This window comes from Agelaius tricolor, unplaced genomic scaffold, assembly GCF_023055355.1.
Source record: "Agelaius tricolor isolate 1412-34295 unplaced genomic scaffold, bAgeTri1.0.p SCAF_4, whole genome shotgun sequence".
In the NCBI taxonomy this organism is placed as follows: domain Eukaryota; kingdom Metazoa; phylum Chordata; class Aves; order Passeriformes; family Icteridae; genus Agelaius; species Agelaius tricolor.
Genome location: NW_027269264.1, coordinates 54,104,746 through 54,123,952, shown reverse-complemented (window position 1 = coordinate 54,123,952; position 19,207 = coordinate 54,104,746). Strand labels below are relative to the sequence as shown.

Below are 19,207 nucleotides of genomic sequence, written 5' to 3'. Positions count from 1 at the left end.
AGGGCTACTCTCAGAGTGGGGTGTCTGGAGCAACACAGCTTTGTGGCTCCTTGCCAAGGAGCATTTAGTCCCTGTCAGCTCGGTATTTTCACATGGAAAGCAATGCCATTAGACTATTTTCACTCAATGTAGCCGGGAAGTTATAATCACACATTAATAAAAATAGGGAGAGTCATCCAGTATTTCATAAATCAGCTTTTCCTCCACTATGTTCTGCACAACCGTAACAGATGGGTTAGTTGAGATGGGCCACCAGAAATGGGTGATTTACTGGCAAAAAAATTATGACAGCTGGATTGCACACATATCAAAACCACACACACTCTTAAATTTAAGTAACATTTTAGAAGGAGAGGATTTGGTTCTGACCCCACTAGTTAGAACTGGATCTAGCCCTAAAGATATTAGGCATTACCCTTCAATTTGCTGATCTTTAACTTTTTCATTAATGACCTAGACATAAAAATGCAGGAGGTTCTGACACAATTTGCTGATAACACAAAGTGGGAACATTTTCTATCTCGAAGAGACAGGATTATTGAAGAGGAAAAGCTGTGTGACCCAGAGGAGTGATAGAAGTGGAATTAAATGCAATTGTAAAAAGTGCAAGGCCATGTCCTTAAGGACTAATAGCAAGGCTGTTTACTATAACACATCAGTTTGGAGGCAGGAGAGAAATCTTGGATATATCAGCCACATGCTGGGTGATTATAAACTACAAACATCATGAAATTCTGCATAAAATAAATGCCACTTCAGAAGAGGCATTTGGAGTGATTTGTTTATCAGGGACATGGAAGCACTGAAGGTATTATAAAATATACAAGTGAAAACTCAGTTAAGATTAAGTGTAGCTGTTTATTGATGATGATGGCAAATTCAAATTGGAACAGATGCAGAACATGTGTATCAGGCTGGTCCTATCAGAGAAAATTGCAGAAAGTTTAATTTCTTTTGTAGGTAAATGAAAGTAGAAGTGTGATAAAAGTACACACATATGCTGATAAGAAGTGAAGCAACATAAAGAATTGTAAAGAAGAACCATTTAAAACAAAGGACAATGATGGAAAAATATCTAATGGCAGCTTACTGGCAAGGAACACTTTCTTCCTAGAAGTTAGGTGATGATTACTGACTGATTCTTCCATATTCTTATATATATTATATATAGAATATTCTATATTCTATATATACTGACATATATTTAATTCCAATGATAGTGCAGAAGCTCCAGAACATTTGTTTGCTGAGAAATATATGAAGCACAAACCTCTCCTCTCCTCTCCTCTCCTCTCCTCTCCTCTCCTCTCCTCTCCTCTCCTCTCCTCTCCTCTCCTCTCCTCTCCTCTCCTCTCCTCTCCTCTCCTCTCCTCTCCTCTCCTCTCCTCTCCTCTCCTCTCCTCTCCTCTCCAGAATGTCACTGATATTCTTCTCTCACTCTCCTGTTATCAGTGTATTTGACTTGCTGACCAGGTCAGAAATCCTGAATCAGCTCAGAAATTCTTTTCTGGGCTGTACCTAAGACAGCTCAAAAGATCCTTAACCAATACAAGAAAACTCATACAACTGATAGGCAGAGTTAAACATTTGAATTTTCTACGGGTAACCTTATTGATTTCACAGCACTGCATGGCTTACAGATGCAGAGAACACCAGCAACTGAAAAGGATGTGAGGCAACATCAGACACCTAATCCCTAGAAGACCAAAGAAATTGAAAACTGTTAAATCCTATTGTGGATGAGCTGTAGTGTAATTTTCATTTAAGCTATTTACTCATCCCATAAATACAGATTTTCTGCAGTATGCAGTGTGTCCCACCATCACATTATGGAGCCCAAAGTTTAGTGTATGTTCCAGAATAAAAATAGCATTGAAAGGTGGATATAGATCAAAATCATTTATATTTCACCAGAGACATCAGATATAACCATTGCCATAAATGTCAGATGTATAGAGGAAAACAAGGGCAAACCAACCCTTTTAACGTGGGTAAAGCTCAGTGTCCAGAGCTGTATATGATGAAAAGGTGCAGTCATTCTGGATATAAAATAAATTTTCTCTTGGATCATCTTACACCATCTTTGCTCAAAGCTCTTCCTTTCTTTCACTGTGCCCCTGTTCCTACCTGTTTTTATTTGTTATGGACAGGTGTAACATCTGCTCAGAGATGGGTCACTGCTTGTTACCAGACTGCTTCTTTAAGGCCTGAACTAAGGTGAAACAGCATTTGTTTTCCATTTGCTTCAGTAATTTTGCTTTATTTGTTCATGTCCACATGGAAGAAGAGTTGAGTACTTCTGCTCTCTTTTCTGTGTCTCAGGTTGTGAGGCCTTCTTTCTCATGCCATCAAGGCCTGCCTTCCTTGACAATATGCAATCTACTTTGGATTTGCGCTCTTTTTGACTAAAAATCTATTAAGAAAAAAGTGTTTGAAGTACCTAATCAAATTTTTAAAGCATGATATATAGTTATAAAAAAAAAATAAATAAATAAGAAACAAAACAAAAAACCAGAAAGGGATAAAGCAGAAATCCAACAGGCACAAAAACTCAGATTGAGGTCCAAAATCTTTAATTTGTACAAACTTTTGCTTGTATTTACTTACATTGGACAGAGATACCCCTTGTTATGCTCATCTTGACTCATCAGTTACATTTTCATGTACATTCTTTGAGCATCCTGGAAAGAAGCTTCAGTGAGGTTGAAGTGAAGGATCTCAGCTGGTGAGGGTAGACTCAGTTTACCCGTTAGAGCTAAATAAATTATTCTGGTTTTATTCTGGTTTTGAGTATCTTTTGCCTCCAGAAGAAATGGATAATGTGTTTATGAAGCAAACCCTCCAAAAACACCATGTCCAGGCACATGAAGGGTAAGAAAGTGCCTGGGAACATTTAAAACGTGGATTTCAAAAAGGAAATTCTTGTCTGAGGACCTGAGTTCTGTGATGGTCTTCATGACCAGACGACTGACTCTTCAGATGAAATAAATGAATTATGTTTCCCTTCAATCTAAGAAGGCTTTCAAATCAGTCTCACACCGTGCTGTTGTAGCCAAAGTGTATCTGAAGTACTGTCCCTGTTTAGGGGTTTACAGCACCAGAAATAACTTGACATGGTGAAGTGAGTTCAGCAGAAATCCCCAAGATGGTCTTGGGGTAGAGCTTAACAGAGAAACAGAAAAGTCTGAGACATCTGAGCTTGTGGATTTGTTCAGCTTGATGGATTGAAGGGAATCTCATTCATCTTGGAATGAAGACAAAACCAATGGAGATGGGCAGTGAACTGACAAAAAAGAAAAAAAATATTTGCAGAACAAGAAAATATGATTAATTAAAAGGTTTGATTTTTCGGGGTTTTTTGCGATTTTTTTTCACAGGAGTGGTCAGCCAGTGAAACAAAACTCCAAAATGGCAGTGAGATTTCCTTCCTTAGAAAAAGGAAGCTCAAAACTTGGTTGAATATTACATGAGTGATCTGTCCCAGGTGGACCCATTATGAGCAACAACTTGCATCAGGTGACCTACAAAGTTCTCTTCCATATGAAAATATTCTGTGATTCTGATTTCTCTACATCTTTCAGTAGAAAATATTTAATTACATCTTGAATGTAATTACATAGCAACTGCATCTTCTCTCTGAAACAGGGTCAACATTTACTTTTCCACATCTTTTTCTCAAGGACATTATATCTGTCCTCCTACTAATATCCCTTTCACCACATAAAACAAAACTTTACCAGGCCGTTGTCATTTTCCAAACCATTTAATAACATTAATCTCATTTCTACAGGTAAAAAATAGTGGGGTGATAGCATGTCCTGAATTGCTGGTGACAGTCAGTAACTGTCAAGCCTTCAAGCACTTAGTGTTTTTCACCATCTGTTGCTTTTAGCACCAACAATTTTGTTCCCCCAAATCTACTCTTATTTCTGCATTTAAGAGAATTAGAGAAAAAGAGCCAATTAAGGAAAAGTAAACAAGCTTGTTGGGAAAAAAAAAAAAAAACAAAAAAAAAAACAAAACTCCTGTTTTATGTGTCTTTGTCACTGTCACAAGTTTGCTGATGGCACCGAGCTGAGCAGTGAGGGAAGGGATGCCACCCAGAGGGATCTGGACAGGTTGGAGAGGTGGGACCATGTGAACCTCATGGAGTTCAGCAGAGCCAAGTTCCAGGGGTAATCCAGCACAGAAATACAGGCAAAGCAGAGAATGGTTTGAGAGCAGCCCTGGGGAGAAGGACTTGGGCATGATGGTTGGTGAGAAGCTCAAAATGACCCAGCCACATGCACTTGCAGCCCAGAAAGCCCAACTGTGCCCTGGGCTGCATCAAAAATGTGTGAGAGTCTTGGAGCAACCTGGTCTAGTGGAAGGTGTCTTGCCCTTCTTGCCCAGAGGACTGGAACAAAATGATTTTTTTCAGTCCCTTCCAACCCAGTCCATTCTATGATGATTCTGTGATTTCCATTCCATAGCCTGAGCTGTGGTGTTGCTCATTCAGGCATGGAAGTCAACCTGCACAGGTTGCAGATTTATGTAAGAGCCACTGGGATTATCAGTGTTGGAATACTGATAATATTTAATCAGCCAGATACTCCTGAGAAACTATATCTTTCTTCACCCCACTCTTAATACTATTGTTTTAATGTATTATTTGAATACGCAACCTAATGTATTATTTTTGTACTATTATTTATCATATCTTCTATGTTATCTTTTTCCTATCTTTCATTTTCAACATTTTTTTTTCTCATTTTCACTTTTTTGTCTATGGAGGAATGCAGAAGAGGTCATTTACTTGGCTGGTTACAGTCCACCATTTTTTCCTACACAAAAAATTCCAAAAAACCTTTAGAAAAAGGCATCCTGGCTTGCAGCATCCACACATTCTGAAATGTTTTTCTTCACATTCTGAAAGGTGTTTTTCACCTTTTCACAGCCATTTCCAGAGTCTTTCCAGACTGAAATCTTGAAATGAATCAGTTGCATGAAACATGGGAAATAAATAAATGTCGGAAACCATTTCTAATCTGCAGAGGAGCTAATGCTGCATGCCTCCCAGTGCTGAAGGGACTCTTTAGAATGGTGTTTTTTTCAAAATACACATCGAGGTTTTGCTGTAAGGCCAACCTTTTCTGCCAGGTTTAATGGAAAGGTTCATTTGTGGTCTGTGTGTGTTTGTGTGTGCAGATGCATATTCACAAGTGCTGCTGGGTAAACTGAGCTACAGTGGTGGGCTGAAAAGTCTATTGCTCTGGGTAAGAATATGAGTTTATCTGTTGTAATCATGATTTCGGCCCACAGGGCGTATTAGCATAGTAGTTTTTATATATCAAGAGTATCTGCATAATTGGAAGGATACATCACAGATAGAAGAGGTTAAATAGATGCTTCTAGCAAGGAATTTCTTCCATTTTGTTTGTTAAGACTCTATTTTCTCATCCTACCCTCAAGCTAGCATAATAAAGATGTAATCTGTCTTCCTCCCTGCCACTATCCTTCCACCTTCACTCTTCTGCTTCTCTCTTTGCTTATTATATCCTTTCTTTGAGGTAATAAATCAGGAGAAGAATTCTTGGTTTGGCTTCAGAAAAAAAGAAAAAATATAGGAAAAAACTCTACTCATTAACCCTCAAGCATCACCATTGCTCAAGTTACTGTTAGTAAAGAATCCAACACCTCTTGGGGATGTAAGCAAGAAATTTCGGTGCTATATTACACAAAGTTAAGATTCTGCCAGCTGTCAGCTGCCACTTTGGTTATTTTAGGGGTCTCAATTTTATTACAAGTCAAAAACCATGGGCAGGAAGGAACCACAGAAGGGTAATCCAAAGAAAGTTTCCCCTGAACAGGGAGCTTGCCAACCGGACAGGTTAACCACAGATACATGAGCAAGCTACCATGGACACCATCCAACTCCATGATCTTAACCTGCTGCAAAAGTGAGGTAATTTAAGCAAAGTTAGCAATAAGAGAGCTTGTTATGTCTAATTAGCTAAATGTGTTCTTACAGCTCTTCCTACCCACCGTTTAACATCGTTACTTTTTCTCTCTCTGTGCATTCATTTCTCCTTTTTATCCCCTTTATATGCAGTTCCCCAGATTCGAGATTTTGTCATGCATTGTCCACATGGCAGGTCTCATCACATGATGGAGCTTAATGCTCCTTATTCAGCTGTCACTCCTGGTTTGACATTCCTGTATCATGGGTCTATCTCTTCAAATGTTCCCCTGACCACAAAAAAACAGTCTTGTCTTCCATTAAACTGTCCTTTCATCACACGGGAAAGGAGCTGAAAAAGAAAACCTCCATAAAGCTCCCATAATTTTTTCAATCAATTCATATTCTGCAAAAGTGTAAAATTTTCCCTGAATTAGTATTGACATGGGGAAGATCAATGCCATTAGTTTAATAAAGATACTCTGCAATATTTCCTGTAATGAGATTGTTTGACAGACCTTCCTAATAAACTTCAAAATTACTAAACCCTCAAAATTAATTACACATTCCAGGACAAACAAACACAAGGATTCACCACTCCCATTTTCTGACAGCTCAACCCCTTCTCATTGCATCCAGTAACTTTTTCTTTTAAAAGAAACTCAAGTAAATCTTCATCTCATTGCATTGATTAACTTTTTTTCTTTAAAAAACAACTCAAGTAAAACATGGAAGAGTGAAACATTATTCTGTAGACTATGCATAAGACACTTTGATACCTCATATATTTTAGCACGTGCTTGCTTCAGTAAATGATTTCTTTAAAAAAAAATCTATTTCAGTCCAAATATTTATAAATCTATTATAAATTCTTCCTCTGCCTCCCTCCTGTCAAACACTTCAGCAGCCCAGACAGAATCCCTGAATCCCAGCAGACCACAGCTGTGTGGAAATGAGAGGAGGAAGGAGAGTTTCTTGCAATTTTCTTTTCAATGCCAGAAACTTAAGATGGTGTTCCCTGTCTGCCTGCTGTCTGGATCTGAGTATGTTTAGATGTGAAAACTCTATACCAGAATATATGTGTGCTGCACCCAAAAGTGATTGGAAGCAGTGTGTGCTGTTAAGACAAACAAAACTCCTTACTGCATATTTTTTGTCACCCTTTTATTCCAGTGTTGGAAACTCATATCCAGCTCAGACAAAAGGTTCAGAAATTAATTCCAGTAGTTTGTCCATGTGTCTAAAAATGAGACATTTAGCTAAGCACAAACTTTGGCTACTTTGGTTCAAAAGATTATTCTGCTTCTGTGAATCACTAATACTTTGGTTGTGGGGTGTTTATTTTTTTATTCCTTAACTTAAAGTTCTTGTTTGCAGCCATATATATAAACATGCACAAATAAATACACACCTCTTTCTGCCTCTTCCTTGATTTGCATTTTGGTGTCCAGATTCCTTTCTGGTTCCCTTAAAATTTCTTGAATCCCATTTCTCAGTCTTCAGCAGACTGAGGAAAATAGAACACTGAAAGCAGACCCCTGATCTTCCCTTCTTACTGACTCCTTCTTTATTGTCTCATCTTTTCATGTCAATTGAGGGCTTTCAGGACAAAATATTGCTGTTAGAGACAAAGTTATATAATACCAGAGAGATTTGCAAAGGTTACTAGGAATTAAGTTTATTTACTCAGTACCAAGTGTGCTTAGTGCTCGTGTCCTGGTGAAGAACTGGAGTGGAAATTTAATGCCTAACATGTAACTGAAATTACCTTACATGACTTTACAAATAGATAAAAGATATGGAGACTGTCTCTACTGGACTGATAGTGAATTTGTTGTCACAAAGAAATAGAAACCACTAACTGTTAAAATAAGAGTTGAATGCCACTAATTTTCCATTTGTCTGAAAAGAAGTCCAAAATGTACATTTGCACCTCCTTTTATCTGTACTTTTTTTAAACAACCGTCTGCTGGGAGCAGATGATAATTGATTTCTTGTTGCTTAAAAAAATTGAAAAAAAATCCTTTCTCGTGAAAATAGCACTGCAATTCCTAGATTTTTTCCCTTACTAAAACCAGCAGATGTCCATGTGAAACTGATGCCGAAATGTCTTCTTTTTGCAACCATCTTATGGCCATCCATGTCTTCAGCTGAGCGTTGCAATCAAAGAACCTTTAAAGATGATGGACAATTTAGAAAATTGTCAGATCTCTGAAAAATGCTTTGAGCAATTGACCTGAACTTATTCATCTTGAAGACAGATGCTAAGGATTTAACACTTCCATATTCTCTTCAAATTAGACCCAGAGCTATTGCTGGCTGATGCAGGATCATGTGGCTTTGAGTATCCAATTCAGTCAGATCCTGAGGCCATCTCTTTGGAAACACTTCCTGATGTAAAGATGCTTTAACCACTCATCAATCATGATTTTGACAGGATCAAGTCAAAAGGGAACAGTCTGTAGTAGACAAGAATATCGTCAAAAGTCTAACCTGAAGACAGCACCCTGATCCTGCAATGGTTCTTGCATGAAATGAGATGTTGATTCAGTTTTTTAGCATTCTATCTGTGAAATAATGAAACAACATTGTCATAAGTTGGAAACAATAGACCAAAACATGTGCTTTGTTAGATTTGCAGCTAAGCAACTGTGTGGAGGATGTTTATCCATATTTCAAACTTTTGCCTAAAGCAGGAATGAAATTACCTGGAGGAGTAGCTCCTGTGTCACAAGAATATTCTGGATCCAAAAGGTGGGAAAATAGTAAAATTCCAAAATAAGAGAAAAACTAGAGAGATACTAGTAATCTTCATCAGAAAAGATGATAAAAATATGCAGAAATTATTCAAATATAAATTGAATCTAGAATTTTTTATGTATGAAAATGCACGAGAGATATATTTAAATAAAATAGGGAGTGTTAGCTTAGAGTTTTCTTGCAAGAGTATAGAAATAACTAAAACAGAGAAAGTGTCAGTCTAATCTAACAGAGGTCAATAGTAAATTGCATAAGAAAAATTGTTCAGTGATGCTTCATCAGATTTCTTTCAAAACCCCTTAACAATTTGCTGTTTCCTTGGATCAAATAGAAACATGTTTTTTCCATGCTCAGAACAGACTTTAAGTAGTGTTTCTTGTGACACCTTTGTGACTAACCAGGTGAGAAGTACCTCATTTAGAACAGATAATCTCTCTGGTTTTGTCAAAAAATTTATTTTTTGTCAAGACTATTAAATGGCTTTCCTTTAGAGAAATGACCAATTAATTTTACAATCCCACACTCTCCAGCCTTCATCCACTATAAATAATGCACAAAGATCATTACAGAAGAGCTGGACAATTCTATTATTTTCTGCATAGCTAAAGCTGCATTTTCCTTCCTGTCCATTCCTTCCTCCCTAAAGCAAAGCCCAAGTTACAGGAAGGGAAGGAATATCTGAGCCTTTGTAATGTGAATTTCTTCAGAGGCTGGAGCAGCTGAGGATGAGTTGTGCATTGCTGGACTATGTGCTATTTCCATGGCATCCAGGCTCTTCAGGGCACAAGCTCACAGAGCAAAACTTCATCTTCTTGGCCCAGTCTGCTAATCCTGCCTACACCCATGGCCATTCAAGGACCCCATTCTGGTCACCAAACATGCTTTAGTGTGAAGCCAGAAACAAAACATTGCAGAGTGACAAGGCCAAAAGGAAAAGTCTTGGAAGACACGTCACGCTAGAGAGGGAGAAGAAGGAACAGAACTAATTGCAACACCTTCATGATAATAAATAATTCTTCATGATAGTAATTAACTCAGTCTAGAATGCTGGCAAAGCTGAGCTTTGCAGAATTGCTTCCATGAAGTCAGAGTGAGTTTTCTCATGAAGGCTTTGATATGAAGTTCTCCTTTAAAGTTTCTCTGCCATGTTAGTCATTAACTGTGCAGGCTCCTGAAAAGAGAATTGCTTACCCAGGGACTGAGGAGAAAAAGTAAGGTGCACTTGCTTGGTTTAATGAAAAATGCTGTTTTGTGACAGCAGAAACTAGTTGTGAACTCCAGGGGATTCACGGCCAAGTCAAATGGTTAACTGCAGTGTTGCATTTAGGAAGGGGACCATGCATGAAGGTTAAAATGTCTATGTTTTCAGAAGAAAAAGTTTCAGCATTATACTTCTAAGCAGTAATTCAATTTAAAAGTTAAAATTCTGCCAGAAAGCAAAATGTTGAGGGAGATAGAAACAAGAAGTTTTAACAACAAGGATTTCCCTTTAACTTTTGAATTTTCTGTGCACATATTTAGACCTGAAACATAGTCATATTGAATGTCTGGCCTCAAAAGGTCACACTGGTTCCACACAAACTCTAGTCTTCAACATTTTTTTCAGACTAAATTGATTTTGAATTGATCTTGGTTTTCCCCCTTCTTTCAGAAGCGTCATTGCTCAGTGGCGAGAATATGATAGGCAGTTTATAAGTGCAAAGATCTGAAGAAGGGTAAAATGCTTTGGAACTCTTCTTTCATTTTCTTTTAAAAAGATATTTCATGTGACATGCATCATATGAACAAATAACAACAGTGCTGCTTGTCTTAAGAAGACAGAAAGATTGATTTTTCTTGGGTTTTTTATGTTTCTGCTCATGTTTTAAACCCCAGACACTGTTGTAATAGCCAAGTGTTTGAGCTTTGACCTGAACAATAGCATTTCACACTTGGAAAGATCCCTATTCCAGCCTGTAGGAAGTCTCTGCCACCATGCCTCTTGATACTTGTCCAAAGGAAAAAAATAATAACTGTCAAAACTGACGTAGGTATAATGGATCTGCACTTTGGTTAGTGGTTTGCACCACATGTTTCTCAAGACACAATTCAAATATTTACTGTGAATGCCTTTGGCTGTAACAAAGGCAGGTGGCAATATAGAGGCAGCCAGCTCAGCCTTTGCTGGACACAGTCGTATCCATTGAAATAAAGAGCTTTTCCCTGTTCCAGGCAACACGCAGTGGTACGAGAGGAAAAGGCTTCAAGACTACCAGGGAAGGCTTGGATTGGATATAAGTAAAAATGTCTTCACTGAAAGGGTTGTCAGGCATTGGAACAGGCTTCCAAGGACAGTGGTGGACTCACTGTTCCTGTAGATGTTCAGAAGGCATGTAGGTGTGGCACTTCAGAACGTGGCTTAGTGGTGGGTTTCACACTATTGCATTAACGAGTGGATTTGATATTAGAGATTTTTTCAATGTAAATGACTGTGTGATTGCATTGATTAATGAGAAAACAGTTTTTCTGTGTTCTGTTCAAGGCATAAAATTGGTGGTCAGTGCTAAGATTAAAAAAAAAATCACTGCTCATGTCAGTCAACACTGATTCTTTCCCATTTTGTTGTCCAGGATGGCATTCTTTTTCTAGACCCATAAGATTGATTTTCTCTTTTTTCTTTTGGCAAAGTTACTTATTAGAGACTGAGGAAAAATGTGAATATTTTTGATCTCCACAACTCTTTCCTCTAATATGTTATGGGTTTACATCTGTACCAAAAGCTTATTGTATTTGTTCTGATATGCCAATGGAATGGCCTGTGATGGGGAGGGACCCAAACATGGGTGTGGACTCTTTCTGGTCGCCTGCCTATCTCTAAATTGATATCCAGGTGCTAATAAACAACTTGACACCCAGTTCTTCTTTTCTAAGATGGGACTTATTGAGAAACAGAAAAAAAATCCAACAGACACAAAGGGGAAGGATGTCGATCTTTCTGGGACATTACTCAGAATTTTTCCTTCTCTGGTTCATGACTTTTCCCATTTCTTTTATTATTTATTATTTACTGTTTACTGGTGCAAACAAGGATGCTCAATATGCTTCTGCCATCCTTATTCATTATTTTTCCTCACAACTCTCATAAATTATTGACTGTCAAAAATGCAAATCTTGATCAAAACAAACAGAAATTCCTCCTATTTCCCTCAGTGGGATTTAGATGAGCACTCTGTTGAGCAACATGTGTACCCTTCTGTCTCTGATCTAGACCATGTGCCTTCAGAGAAAAAAAAAAATACTCACAGAACAAGGTTTTTGGATATAAAATTATCCAGAATTATATAACTGAGTTATATGATGACAACCAGGGTAGAAGTCTGTAACAAAAATCTAGGTGAATCCTTGCAATGCTTAGCACTCCACCTGCAGATCCCAGATTTCTCCACGGCAATCCGGAGGTCCCAGTTACGAGGGGAAAACTGCAAAAGCCATCTGAAGTAGACTATGCAACTTCATGGATGCAGGGATGAAATTCACAAGCGGAAATGCATTACTTCCCTGCCTGAAAACCCCCATTTACTTACCCAGAGTTAAGCTGCTGACTCTGATAGCAAAATCTCCATCAGTGAAATCCACTTTGGGATCCTTCTTATGCTGCCATGACAAAAGGAGGCAACAAAGCTGAACACAAAATAATCTGATCCTGATGGAGGTTTTCCAGCTAATGACAGTCCAAGGGCAGAGAAAGATTATTGTTCAGTTTCATTTCTGTGCATTTTCCATCTCAGATACAAGTATTCAGGTGTTTTTGTGTGCCCATGGGGGCCAGTGATTGCCAGTGCCTCCCCACCCACCACCCAGCCCAGGTGGTTTTGTGCAGGAGCTGACCTTAGTGGGGAGCTGGCTGTCATAAAGATGGCAGCTCATCCATCACAGCTTTCTCAGCCTGTCAGCATTGCATTTAATTGCACTTGTAATTTTCCAGGGGAGGTTTGCAAAAGCCACAAACAGAATCCTAATGTATGTAATGAGGTTTGCAGCCAGTGCTTTCCCTCAGGAGGAAGCTGGGCTGTGTTCTAGCTGCCCTCAGCTATGCAGAGATGGGAAATTCCCAATTCAGCCCACAGTCCCGTGTGCTGTTCACGTGCTGTTGGAACAGGTATATCTGGTCTAGACAAGATTCAGTTATATGTTGTCACTGGCATATCTTCCTTCTCAACTCACATGTGCTGTCATATATGGGCACTCAGAATCCTGCACTTTAGAAAAGAAGATTTTTTCAGCTGCTAACACATCATATCCATGAGGCTCCCTTTCATGGATTTGGGAGATCTTCCTCATTGGTTGTTCTGCAAGCTTCAAGCCCTTCAGTAAATGCTGATCAAAACCCCACCCAGACAATCACAGTTTTTAAAAGTTTGAACAATACTCAGGAAGCTTCTGTCAGCCCTGAAATTTTCATTTTCATTATATTCACTACACCTATCTTCCACCTTTATTCCCTTCTTGAGGTTTAGCAGCACAGAAATGAGCTAAGTTGGAATCAATATAACCAGAATTATACTCTTGCAAACAATGCCAGATTCAATCAAGAAGGGTTACTCTAAGGATGAGATATAAAGCTCTGCTTCCCAGATATATATTCAATAGAATGACCTCTCTCCCTGACCTGTCTGTCCGTGCCATGCTGACAGATCATATCTTCCACTGATACAGGCCCATGGAAGCTGCAATTTGTCAACAAATCCCTGGGCTGTGCAGATCTGGAATGGATTTCTACAATATAGTTTCTCTTCTGGCAATAAGATGGGAACAGGCTAAATCCCTGGAATTATGTGGGCCTCAGTCACCTCATCAAGCTTTATCCCTTGTTTCTCATTCCATAGGTGTCTAGCCTCTTGACCGAATGATGAACCAAGAGAAAAATGTGTATTTTTTCTCTAGACATCTCTTTATATTTACAGATTCTTCAGCAAACATATTAGTTAAATTACTACAGTCATATTCATTGGTGCTGGAAGCAGTAATGATAATTATTACAATGTTATATTTTAAAAAAATTATGTTTTCAGCCTTGAAGCTGAAAAACATCAGCTAATCATCCTGAAATTGTTTGTGCCAGGTGTCCTCCTCCTGCTGAATTAGCTCTTAAAATTTTGCCAAAGCAGTTAATCAGTTCCTGAGGGCAAGAACTTAAGAAAAATGCCATGCTTTGAAATGAACTATCACCATTAATAACTTTAATGCTCTCTTTGTAATTTGGCAGGCAACTGGAGTCCAAAACCAAACTTTTCTTTCTTTTTAAAGAAAGTCAGCTAAGTTTGGCCAAGTTGCTAACCTCCAGCCACAAAGATATGGGGAGAAAGTTTTTCTGCATGATTTAATTCTCCTGAGTATTATCCATTTCTCACAGCTCTTAGCATTCCTGTTTCATTGCAGAGCACAGAATGTCTTCCCTGCAATTATTCTTCCTTGTAGGATGGAGAAAACATATTTTTAGTCCTAGGTAAAAAAAAAAAAAAAGAAAGAAAAAGTCAAACAAAGGAGGAGCAAAGTGGGGTAAAGACTAGAAAATCACATAGAAAAATAATGGGCAATTTTTATATTGGAGTATTATTGTGCTCACACCCTAATTATATTTACAACCTTGCCATTATTTAACATAAGGATATTTTGGTTCATGTGGATTTTTACTTCCTTTTAGGTAATGAATGTATGAAATCTTCATTGAAATGCATCTCTGTGCAATCATTTGCTTAGAACCGCAGCATCTTTAACAAAATAAAAAAGAATTCCTCCTTCAGCTCCAATAAGGCAAAGCAAGGAAAATAACCTTCATTATAAGGTCCAAAATAAACCAAAATAGTCTTCTATCCAGACAATCAATTTCTCAATGGTGCCCAATAGACATATTGAATCATGTATTTTGCTTACACAGCTGCCCAGAGAAAAACAAGGACCATATTGCTACCCATCTCTTTTTGCAAAAGGTTGGCAATTATAGCACTTGGAAAGTGGTAACCATCTTTTATTTTGTCAGGAAGTATTATTCAGGTTGGCCTACAACCTCCCTGCTTACCCTCAGAAAAATCTTAATTAAATTAAGATTGTACCTGGAGCATAGAGGCCTGATCCTTGCAAATGCTACAAAGTTTGTGACTCGATGTAAAGTGGGGGGTGAGAAATTCTGAGGTCTGTGTTATGCAGGTACATGCTTGGTGCAGATTTACCTCCAGGCTGGAATGAACCAATTTTCTGTTTCATCCGAAATCCTGTTTCTTACCATCTCCAGCCTTACAGATAAGTGGAATAAATGCAATGAGGTGGAGTCATAATTTAATCATAAAGGGCATTTTATTCATGGCAGGTTTGAGAGAGTGTGCTTGTATCTTGAGTCACAAGGCTTTATTTCCCTAAAAAGGATAAATGGCATTTTGGGTGCATTTCAGCTAAAAATCAGAAAAAAACCAAAACAACAAACCCAACTAAAAGAAAACACCAAGATAAGTCTTGTGGTAGACAGTAGCAATTGAGACTTTCCATAGCCTATTATGTAGCCTTTCACAAGGCTATGTCAAAATATTTCTTTGACTTTTCATAAGGATGTTTGGAAAGTTACTTGAATAAATCATGATATGCAAATGTAAATAAAAACAAAGTCTGGGATTTCTGACCTAGAATTTGAATATACACCATACATGCAATTCATATAATTCATTTATTCAGATTTATGTCCAAATACTGAAAAGAAAGGACAGTCTATTGGGTGGGAAGCTGGGTTAACATTTAGAAGCTCACAGAGTTTGTTCTGTGTTATTTTGCGGACCTCCTGCATGTTATTGGATGAACTCTCAAAGTGTAAAAAGTACCTTAATTGTCAGGCAGTGGCAGCCCTCACAATAAGAATTTAAGCTCTATTTGATGCACACAATAATCAGCATGCTGAGCATCCTTCCATTTAGCAGGCTGGCAGGTCAAATGCCAAGAGATAGCCAATATGGAAATTTCAGAAAAAATGATCCCTGCTCATTGAATTTAGTGAAAAGAGCTGTGTTGTTTTCCTCTAGGCTCATCAGCTCCTCAAAATACAGACACATTTCCCACACATTCTACAAGAGCAGTAAGTACACAAAGCCACTTAGGGAAGATGAGCTGAAAAACAAATAGATTTTGGATCTTCATACAGCTCAGGTATGAGCTCAGTGATAGGATTACAGGCCTGCAAAGACCAAACCACACCAAGGCATGCTCAGAAATTAATGTGACTGAAAAATATTAGGGTATGAAAGCTGATGTGCTTAAAGAGTCAAGTTGCTTCCAGGATTAGGTTAATGCTCAACAAGGATTTTCTAGGGCCTTAATTCTGTGTAAGTCTTTCTAGTCGTCCATTCCCGCCTATAGAATAAAGTACCAGCACTGTCAAACCAAAGATTACTGTACTAAAGAGAGGAAATACATGGAAAAATTGATGCATCATAATTAGGGACATTATATGCCTGAGCAAATGAATACTGCCAGTCTGCTCTGTTCAAACACCTCATGAATTCAGCCTGATCCTTTCACCCTTGAATCTCATCTGTTGGATGCTATCAGATTATTTTCCTGGTCAGTGATTTGCAGGATCTAAGAAGTCAGGCCATATATATATTGTAATGTTCTCATGTTGATTAAAGTTTTGTGCATTAGGCAATATTTATGGAATTTTCTTTTCTTTGTAGGTCTCAACTGAAGAAGGAATGAGCTTAGCCAGAGAATATTCCTGCTCCTTTTTTGAGACTTCAGCTGCTCTCCGCTTCTACATTGATGATGTCTTTCATGGACTAGTGAGGGAAATCCGAAGGAAAGAATCCTCACTGTCCATGATAGAGAAGAAGATGAAGAGGAAGGATAGTCTGTGGCGGAAACTGAAGGGATCCCTGAAGAAAAAAAAGGAAAGTACAACCTGATGGCAATTCTCTATGAGCTGCTCATCAGGAGCTGACCACAGTAACCTGTAATATTTCAAAAAGGCAGCATTGACACAGCATCTTCCAGGCCAGATCCTGGAGCTCCTTCCCTTCAGCTCTCATGCAGAAGTTGTTCCTTGAGGGCCTAATTAATGGTTTCCCTGTGACTCTTCTGTTCTGTAGTGTCATTTAGCAAACCCTCTCATACCTTTTCTGCAATTCTGAGTGGAGAAAATACCGTGTTTTTTAGCGTGTGCTCCATGGCTGGTCTTCAAATGCTATGAGTTACGCCAGCATCCAAGGCTAAACCAGCTTCCACCAGCTCTAGGACTATGGATACACTTATTGCCCTCTCCTCTGCATGCACAGGTCATTTCACCATCCCAGGAACGAATGACATTGATTTCAATGGACATTTTGACTGTTTAGGGACTTTTGGGGTGGGACCTTCAGCTTTGCATTCACATGTAGGTTTAGGGTTAGCGTGTGCTTGGCCTGCACGCCCGTGTCTGTGTGTGACCGTGTCTGTGAGCCAGGCCCAAAGGGACCCTGGGCACTCCAGTCCTGACCCCGTGCTGCCCCATCCCCACTGTGTTCTGCCCAGACAGCAGGCAGGTTTTGCAAGCAGAGTACAAGTCGTGCACCAGCCCTGGAGAGGCTGCAGGGGCACTGCTCTGTCTCCTCTTGCCAGGGCTGGCTGGCAGAGGTGCCATGTTCTGCAGGCATGCTGTGCATTAAAGTCATAAAAGAGTTTGTGTTGGAAAGGAACTTTTAAAGGCCACCCCGGCCAAACGCCTGCAATGGACGGGGAAACTTTCCGCTTGATCAGGTTTCTCAGAGTCCTGCTCAGCTTGACCTTGGATGTTTCCAGGGATGGGGCATCCACCACCAATCTGGGCATCTTTGTGCTTCACCATGAGCCACATTCCCCTGTCCCATCACGGAGCTCACAAGTGCTCTGTCTGTCCAATGAGTCCCAGAGCCCTCCCTGGAGCAGTGCAGCTCTGTCCCAGCATGTAATAGCATCTGTGATGTAGCATCCAGCCCTTGACTTACTAGAGAATTGCATCAGCTCAATCAGCATTCCTCACAGTCTTTGACCATCCAACTGAACCACTTGATTAAGCAGTTGGATAAGTCTTTTTAAATATTCCTTTTTAAAGCTGGCATGAAGTAGAATATATGCTCCTAAACATTTCCCCCCCCTGGAGTTCCTTTAATGTTGTTGCTATTTATAAATTTTATAGCTAGAATATGCATAAGTTTTGTCAAAAATAAAGATTGTGATTTCCATGGAGACATACTAGTAGTCAGTGTCATTTGTGTCTATCCAGGATTGATAATAGATATAACAAAAAATATGTATCTTTATTAAATGTTCCTTTTTCACTTTTCTTCTGCAATTATTTTGCAGAGTTTCAACCAATTATATTTTGCATAGTCTGGGTGGGAGTAGAATTTTTTCCCTCTGTAAAATTTGGAAAGATTATGTATTGTGAATAACTTTAGTTCGTTAAAATCTCATGCTTTTTTCTCCTCTCTCTCTTCCTTTCAAGGAAATCGAGAGATATTTTGTGACTTGTCAAAAATCCTTCATCAAAATTAATGGTTTGCTGTACATTTTTAGATATATGTGGCTATATTTCTATTTGAGAAAGATTATTTTGGAGGAATACAAATACATGTAGCCATTCTAGGTGAATTTTCTGTGTCCTGTCTCTGAAAGCTGAAGTCGGCATTTACACCATTGTAATTACTATTATTATTTTATCTCTATTGCCACAGAGATTTTAGGTCAACTGTCCTAGAGACAAAAAGATGCACTTGTCCAAAGAGTTTATGAGCTAAGTATTAGTGAAGGGACAACAAGAGGCTGCACTGGGCAGATGGCATCTCTGAGACAATAAATAACAAGGGGAAACATCTGTGTCTGTTCCAATCCTGCACAGGGCATAGGGGGAACGAAGCACTCATTCCCTGTGTAAGAGAGCATAGAAATTACCACCCTGAGAAACCTTGAGGGATGGTCTTTGTTTTTTTCGGGCAGATGCCTGAGTTTTGAGTCAATTGAAAATCATTTAGTGTTGGTTATTTCATTTCACACCCCCCCCCCCACTAAGGGACATCTAATATGAACATGAACTTGGGTCTGTATTTTTAGGGGTACCTTGGTTCAAGTCAATTTGCAAGACAAAGAAATGTTGCAGAAAACAACATTGATACAGCCTACAATTAAGTCTTAAATGGATTAATTTGATTCAATATAATATTAATATAATAAATATTCACTGGCATTAAGGTCATCTGGCACAGAGCAACATCTTTCCATATTGTTAAAAATTTTAGCCTTCACAGCAGGGTCACCACACACAACCTGCTCTTGGAAGTGATTCCTGGACTGTGCCAGGTTCTGCACCATGCTGATCAAGGGGTCTAAAAAGTGCTGCTCTTCTGTGGTCTGGAACCAAGATAGGCATCATTCTAACATTTTGGCAGCAAGGATGTGCTCAGGTGTCTCCTGGGATATGTTCAAATTAGTGGCACAGACAAAGGTTGCATCATATTTTCAGATCTAGCAAGCCCA

At 38.9% G+C, this 19,207-nt stretch overlaps 1 protein-coding gene across 2 annotated transcripts in view; it reads left to right on the top strand.

Moving 5' to 3' along the window:
* The window catches only part of RIT2 (Ras like without CAAX 2), a 174,335-nt gene extending 156,415 nt beyond the window's left edge, over nt 1–17,920 (top strand). For both annotated transcript variants that reach the window (XM_071425788.1, XM_071425789.1), the window contains exon 6: nt 16,396–17,920. In XM_071425788.1, coding sequence (XP_071281889.1) covers nt 16,396–16,623 — 228 coding nt within the window. In that variant the 3' untranslated portion in view covers nt 16,624–17,920. The remainder of the gene's footprint in view (nt 1–16,395) is intronic.
* Nucleotides 17,921–19,207: the final 1,287 nt, after the last annotated feature.